The sequence below is a fragment of the Osmerus eperlanus genome, chromosome 26 (assembly GCF_963692335.1).
Source record: "Osmerus eperlanus chromosome 26, fOsmEpe2.1, whole genome shotgun sequence".
Lineage (NCBI taxonomy): Eukaryota > Metazoa > Chordata > Actinopteri > Osmeriformes > Osmeridae > Osmerus > Osmerus eperlanus.
The window spans coordinates 9,633,644-9,641,117 of NC_085043.1; the positions used below are offsets into that span (position 1 = coordinate 9,633,644).

General features: G+C 54.1%; 1 protein-coding gene across 5 annotated transcripts in view; it reads left to right on the top strand.

The window, feature by feature from the left end:
* The window catches only part of pde4dip (phosphodiesterase 4D interacting protein), a 50,710-nt gene extending 43,915 nt beyond the window's left edge, over positions 1 to 6,795 (top strand). For 3 of the 5 annotated variants that reach the window (XM_062452894.1, XM_062452895.1, XM_062452892.1), the window contains 10 exons: positions 1,443 to 1,691; positions 1,963 to 2,103; positions 3,763 to 4,062; positions 4,149 to 4,280; positions 4,596 to 4,715; positions 5,056 to 5,245; positions 5,369 to 5,628; positions 5,739 to 5,833; positions 6,336 to 6,529; positions 6,689 to 6,795. In XM_062452894.1, the coding sequence (XP_062308878.1) occupies positions 1,443 to 1,691; positions 1,963 to 2,103; positions 3,763 to 4,062; positions 4,149 to 4,280; positions 4,596 to 4,715; positions 5,056 to 5,245; positions 5,369 to 5,628; positions 5,739 to 5,833; positions 6,336 to 6,428 (1,580 nt within the window). In that variant the 3' untranslated portion in view covers positions 6,429 to 6,529; positions 6,689 to 6,795. Of the gene's footprint in view, positions 1 to 1,442; positions 1,692 to 1,962; positions 2,104 to 2,385; positions 2,601 to 3,762; positions 4,063 to 4,148; positions 4,281 to 4,595; positions 4,716 to 5,055; positions 5,246 to 5,368; positions 5,629 to 5,738; positions 5,834 to 6,335; positions 6,530 to 6,688 lie in introns of those variants that run through there. The other 2 variants (XM_062452893.1, XM_062452896.1) reach the window with 2 other exon arrangements.
* Positions 6,796 to 7,474: the final 679 nt, after the last annotated feature.

Genomic DNA, 7,474 nt, shown 5'->3' on the forward strand with positions numbered 1-7,474 from the left:
GGGAGGGAGGGAGGGAGGGAGGGAGGGAGAGAGAGAGAGGGAGAGGGAGAGGGAGAGGGAGAGGGAGAGGGAGAGGGAGAGGGAGAGGGAGAGGGAGAGGGAGAGAGGGAGGGAGGGAGGGAGGGAGGGAGGGAGGGAGAGAGAGAGAGAGAGAGAGAGAGAGAGAGAGAGAGAGAGAGAGAGAGAGAGAGAGAGAGAGAGAGAGAGAGAGAGAGAGAGAGAGAGGGAGAGGGAGAGGGAGAGGGGAGAGGGAGGGGGAGGGAGGGGCAGGGGCAGGGGCAGGGGAGGGAGGGAGGGAGAAAGAGGGGTGTGTGTGTGTGTTTGTATGAGTGTGTGTGTGACTGTGTGTGTCAGATCAGCGACTATGTGTGTCAGATCAGCCTGGAATTGGTTTAGTCTGGCGACCTTCATCCTAGCATTCGGAAGCTATCAGTCACTATTAATTAATTGAGCTGAGAGGGACAATCTGGCTGGACTGTTTGTGTAGGCTCTGTCATTGATTTGTGTATGTGAGTGTGTGTATACTGTATGTGAGTGTATTTTGATGTGAGCATGTGTTCGTATGTCATCATGATGTGTGTATGTGCGTGTATGTGTGTGTGTGTATGTGCGTGTGTGTGTGTGTGTGTGTGTGTGTATGTGCATGTGTGTGTATGTGTGTGTGTATGTGCGTGTGTGTATGAATGTGCATGTGTGTGTGTGCGTGTGTGCATGTGTGTGTGTATGTGCATGTGTGTGTATGTGCATGTGTGTGTGTGTGTGTGTGTGTGTGTGTGTGTGTGTGTGTGTGTGTGTGTGTGTGTGTGTGTGTGCGTGCGTGTGTGTGTGTGTGTGTGTGTGTATGTGTGTGTGTGTGTGTATGAATGTGCATGTGTGTATGTGTGTGTGTGTGTTCATCTGTCTGTGCTGATCTGCCACAGTGAGGCTGTAAGCAGCTTCAGCTCTGGGATCAGAACACCAAGCCTCTTTTGTGTCTGAACAGGACAGCCTGACTAACGGCTTACACACGGTTCTGTGATTCACTTGGTTTCCCCCGGTGTCGCAGCAAATACCGCTGACTCGTGTTGCGTGGCGGGGAGATTATTGGCTCGTTGTTATTGGCTGGTTATTAGAGTTGTTTTCCACAAGGCAGAGCATTGGTGCCTCATCAGTGACATCGAAAAAAGGTTCCTTATTACATTTACATTTAGTCATTTAGCAGACGCTCTTATCCAGAGCGACTTACAGTAAGTACAGGGACATTCCCCGTGCCAACTGACGTCATGCCAACGTCAGTTTGCATGACCGGGAATCGAACTGGCAACCTTCGGATTACTAGCCCATTCCCTCACCGCTCAGCCACCTGACTCCCTTCCTACTTATTAGCGTTAGTTCGGGTCTGAGTAAGGGGGGTTTGGAGGAAGGGAAAGGTCAATGATCGTGTCTCTCTCTCTCTGTGCGTAGGCTAAGTGAAGAACTCCAGCAAAAGGATAAAGTGATAGAATCCCTCCGGACCAAACTCCAGAGCCAGCCTCGCTCCGACACGCCCTGCAGCAGCCACGCCCTTTCGGAGACCACCGACCAATCAGACCGCATCTCCTTCGTGTCGGACGAACAGGGCTCCACCAATGAGGACCTGGAGCTGTGCTCCGAGATGGACGCGGCCAGCGAGTACGGCCAGGTGGAGACGCGCTCATCCAGAGCGAGCGCAGGTAACACACACACACACACACTCGCACACACACACACACTGACAGACAAAACCCTTCCATGCCCTGAAGTTATTCACGATCCAAGTTCACGCAAACACTCATGTTTATATTACGACACTTCCCAAGGACACTCAGCTGCTGTTGTTCCATCCATCCTTCCATCCATATATCCTTCCTTTCATCCATCCATCCTTTCATCCATCCATCCTTTCATCCATCCATCCTTCCGTCCATCCATCCTTTCATCCATCCATCCCTCGTTTCTGTACAGGTTCTCTCTCTCTCCGTGCCTCTGTGTCACACCACCCCTCCATCCCTCCATCCACCGCCTCATCCCACGGGCCGCACTCCATCTGCCCTCCCAGCATGCATTGCCCTCCGCACAACCCAGCGGACATGCAGGGCCAACCAGGTAGGCGGGGAGGAGGGGGGGGTGGTGATTATGTTAAGTTAAACAGCCCATGGCTCAGATAGAACAGTTGAGTCATTGTCTGATTGTGTCCATCCAGATATCAACAAGCGTCTCTTTATACCTTCCCCTGATTTCATCCCTCTCTCTCTTTGCAAATGTTATATCTTTCCTGTTCTGTCTCTCTCCCTGTCTCAGTTCGCCAGTCTATTCTGCCCTGTGTTTCATCCTGTCTTCAACACCTTCCATCCTCCTCCTCTTCTCTCTGTTCCTCCATCTCTCCAGGCCTGCTCTCTGGGCCAGCACCCAGTCTCCTCCCTGTCCCCCCGCAGTCCCCTAACCGCCCCCCCGCCCCCCCACCTCGAGGGCCGCCCTGCCCTTTGACCCCCACGCTGCCACCCTGAGGCCCCGTTACCATGGCAGCGGCCTGGGGGCCTTCTCCATGGCTGAGGTGCACCAGGAGCTGCAGATGCTGCAGAGGCAGCTTGGACACACAGAGCGTGCGTTCCGACGTGTGTGTGTGTGTGTGCACTGCATGGAGTGACTAACCTGGCCTTGATCGGCCTGGTTGCTAGTCACATCGTAATCAGTTGAACTACTAATTTCTTAGTCACGTTTTCAAATGAGTAGCTTTTCACAGTAGCTACGAGTGTCAAAATAATGACCAATGCCCGTGATCCATCGCGTGGGTCACGTGATCAAGGCCAGTGATGCGGTACACGGGTGTGTGTGATGCGGTACACGGGTGTGTGTGATGCGGTACACGGGTGTGTGTGATGCGGGAGAGAGAGAAAGGAGGAAAGAGAAAGATAGATGGAGAGAGAGAGAGAAGGGATGAGAAGGAGGATGGAGAGAGAGAGAAAGAGAGGGCCGAGTGAAATTGAGCGAGGGCTGATGGGCTTTAAATCATTGCCTGTGGCAGGCTAATCTGAAGTGCACTAATTACCCTCCTCTCTTTTTCTTTCATCCATCTCGTCCCCCTCCCCTGACCGTACAGAACATCTACTCCTTCAGTCCTTCCCTCTATCCTGTCTGTCTGTCTGTCTGTCTTTCCATGCATGGTGCTCACTATTAACTCAATTGTTTTGAGAAGCTCAGATTTCAAATGGATCTTTGCCCGATCACAGCTCTCTCTCTCTTTCTCTGCCTCTTATTCACCCTACTTTCTCTGTCTCTTTTTTTCTCTCTCTCTTTTTTCTCTCTCTCTCTCTCTCTCTCTCTCTCTCTCTCTCTCTCTCTCTCTCTCTCTCTCTCTCTCTCTCTCTCTCTCTCTCTCTCTCTATTTCAAAATTATACGTAACCTCTGGTTAAACTGTCAATGTTGCTAAGGCTCCAATATTTCTTCCTCTCTCTCCTTCTTTCTCTTTCTTTCTCTCATCCCTCCCTCACACTCTCTCATCCCTCTCTCTCTCCCCCCCTCTGTTTCTCATCTGCATCTCTCTCCCCCCTCTCTCTCTCTCTCTCTCTCTCTCTCTCTCTCTCTCTCTCTCTCTCTCTCTCTCTATTTCATTCTCTTTTTCTTCATCTCAGATCTGAATGTCACTGATTGGACGGCCGTCTCTGCCATTAAACAGTCATGAGCAGCTGGCACGCCAATGCAGCTTTCATATATTAATTTATCCTTGTGTATATTTATGTCTCTTCCTCCTGTTCCTGTTCCAGGGTACTCCATGCCCCAGACCAAGACTTTCCAAGGCTTCCCTCCAACACTACACAACGCCCAGGCCGACCACACCAGCTTCCTGCCCCTGTCCTACCCTCCCTACCACCCCTCCCACCTCGGTGGCACCCACGCCAGTCTGAACGCCGGTCTGAACTCCAGCCCAGCCGTGAAGCCAGGGCCCAGCCTGCTGGAGAGCAGTGCATTGTGGGAGACGAACTACGGGGCGCCGCCGAGAGAGAGAGTCGGGGCTGACGTGACGTCGGGGTCTTCAGGGTACCAATCAGGAACCAGCCATACAGGTACCGTGACAACAGGGACCTCTTACACACATACGATACATAATATATACGTGTTTGACTGTGTGTGTGTGTGCGTGTGCCTGCAGGCTCGGAGCTGATGAAAGAGCACCTGAGAGAGATCCGTAACCTGCGGCAGCGTCTGGAGGACTCCATCCAGACCAACGACCGTCTCCGCCAGCAGCTTGAGGAGAGGCTGGCCACCGCTGCCAGGGAGAAGGGTACGTCTCACATCTACCACCACCTTCACACGGAGCTGAATACTTCACCTGTGCCTCGTGAGATCAGATCGCCATGCCCAGCTCTTCACAATCTCAGGATTACTGTTACAGCTGTGGAGGTTCAGATTCAACTGAAAACTCCTCTTCCCTCTCTTCCACCTTTTAATTCGGTTCCTCCTTTTCTCCTCCTCCCTCCTCACACCTCCTCCTCCCTCCTCACATCTCCTCCTCCCTCCTCACACCTCCTCCCTCCTCACACCTCCTCCTCCCTCCTCACATCTCCTCCTCCATCCTCACACCTCCTCCTCCCCCCAGGTGCTCCCACCAACATCTACATCCAGGGCTTGGACTCCGTCAGCCAGCTGTCCAATGAGATCCGAGCTCTTAAGGATGACAACCTCAGTCTCCAGGGCCAGCTCAAACAGGCCAGCAGAGGTACTGCAAACATGCCACACAAACTCATCCTAAACATGCCACACAAACTCATCCTAAACATCCCACACAAACTCATCCTAAACATCCCACACAAACTCATCCTAAACATCCCACACAAACACATCCTAAACAGGCCACACATACACATCCTAAACAGGCCACACATACACATCCTAAACAGGCCACACAAACACATCCTAAACAGAGACCTACTCATACATACCCCTACTCACTGCCTGTATCTCCTAACATACTCATACTTACTGGCTGTACGTTTTAATGTCTGGATGTTTCTGCGCTGGTGCACGAATCCATCCTTTTCTTCTCCCCCCGTCCACAGAGGGGAGTAAGGAGGCGGAGCATCTGCGTGAGGCGGTGCTGATGGGGCGGGCCCGACTGAAGGAGGCGGAGCTAGAGGCCGAGAGGTGGGCGGAGCAAGTCAGGAGACTGCAGAGCCACGCCCAGACTCAGAGCCAGGAGATCACCCAGCTCAAACAGGAACGACTCAGCAACCAAGAGACCATCAGCAGGTAGGGTGTGTGTGTGTGTGTGTACGTGAGAGTGTACATAACTGTGTGTGTGTGTACGTGAGAGTGTACATAACTGTGTGTGCAGAGACCAGTGCACCACCGTGCGTCTGTGTGTTTGTGAAGGCTCCAGGAGGAGGTGACCCTGCAGAAACAGCAGCTGTGCGAGGGGCGTGGCCTGGCTCAGTCCCTCCAGCGCCAGCTCAACGCAAACCACCGAGGGGGCGTGGCCCTCCTCAGGGCCACGCCCCCCGGACCCCCTGGGAAGACCTCTCGCTCGGCCGAGTCCGTGACCTTTGACCCCCGCGACCTCCAGGTCCAGTTGGAGGAGCAGATGAGTGGCAGGCCGGGTCAGGGGGGCCACGCCAGGCGCATGCTCTTCCTCGGTGAGGGATTCTGGGAAATGCGGTCCCTAGTGTGCCACCATTGTTTGCGCGTCTGATAAGCGAACTGGGCTGATTGGTTTTCTTCTGCTTCATTCTTCCCTCCATCACAGAGACGCTGGCCTCTCCCCCGGTCAGAGACATCGGCCTCCTCAGCCCCTCCTCCCCCTCTCCCCCCCTCTCAGACCAGAGGAGGCTACTGACAATGGTGAAGACCTACACACACAGATACACACACACAGACAGACACACACAGACACACACAGACACACACAGACACACACACACACACCCACAGACATACACACAGACACAGACAGACACAGACAGACACACACACAGGCACACACAGACACACACAGACACACACACACACACACACACCCACAGACACACACACAGACACAGACAGACACAGACAGACACACACACAGGCACACACAGACACACACAGACACACACACACACACACACCCACAGACACACACACAGACACAGACAAACACAGACAGACACACACACAGGCACACACAGACACACACAGACACACACACACACACACACACACCCACAGACACACACACAGACACAGACAGACACAGACAGACACACACATAGGCACACACAGACACACACAGACACACACACAGACACAGACACACACACACACGAGAACCCCTCTCACCGTCCCCCTGGTGTCTGACACACAGAGGCTGGTTTGGCGGGCCAGGCTCCGGACGGCTCCTTCTCCAGCCGAAGCGGCCGCCACATGGTGGGCCACGTGGACGACTTCTCTGCCCTGAAGCAGCAGCTCCTGGAGGGCTGCATTCTCATCCGCCAGCTGGAGACCACCGTCCGGTCCTCATCCACCAGCCAGGCCCTGCTGGAGTTCAGCCTCGATAAGGTCAGGGGTCAGGGGTCAGGGTCAGGGGTCAGGTGGAGGATGAAGGAATCTGGAGTTCCAGTTTTCCTTTATTTTATTTTTAATTTTTAATGATTGAGGGTGTGATTATTTATGTTTTTGTGCTTCATCTGTTTCTTCTTGTGATTTTCACCCTTTCAGTCAGTGGATACAGGCTCTTTGAGGAACCTGCAGGCTAGCACTAAGACCCTGCGGCAGATTCTGGAGGAGGCCAGCTCCCTGCTCAGAATGTTCTGGAGGGCAGCCCTGCCCAGCAGGGAGGGGGCCGGGCCCAGCAGGGAGGGGGCCGGGCCCAGCGCCAAGAAGGTCAGCACCATGTTTCTGGTTCTGTTGAATGATGGTTTAGATGACCTAATGTGTGTTTGCGTGTCTGCTAGTATTCCGAAACGTTCAAGTGAGCTTTGTTGTCATGTCCTGTGTGTGTGTGTGTGTGTGTGTGTGTGTGTGTGTCTTTAGGAGCAGGCTCTGAGAGAGGAGATGAGCAGTCTGCGTGCGACGGTATCGGAGCAGGAGGAGGCTTTGAGAGACGCCATGGACAGACTGAAGAGCTCTAACCGCACCAAAGACAGCATGGAGCACTTCATCGTCAACCAGTGTGAGTAACTCTCACCTCCTCTCACCTCCTCTCCCCTCCTTACCTCCTCCCTCTCCCCTCCTCTCCCCTCCTTACCTCCTCCTCCTCCCTCTCCCCTCCTCTCACCTCCTCCTTCTCCCCTCCTCTCCCCTCCTCTCACCTCCTCCCTCTCCCCTCCTCTCCCCTCCTTACCTCCTCCTCCCTCTCCCCTCCTTACCTCCTCCTCCTCCCTCTCCCCTCCTCTCACCTCCTCCCTCTCCCCTCCTCTCACCTCCTCTCCCCTCCTCACCTCCTCCTCCCTCTCCCCTCACCTCCTCTCCCCTCCTCACCTCCTCCCCCCCACTCACCTCCTC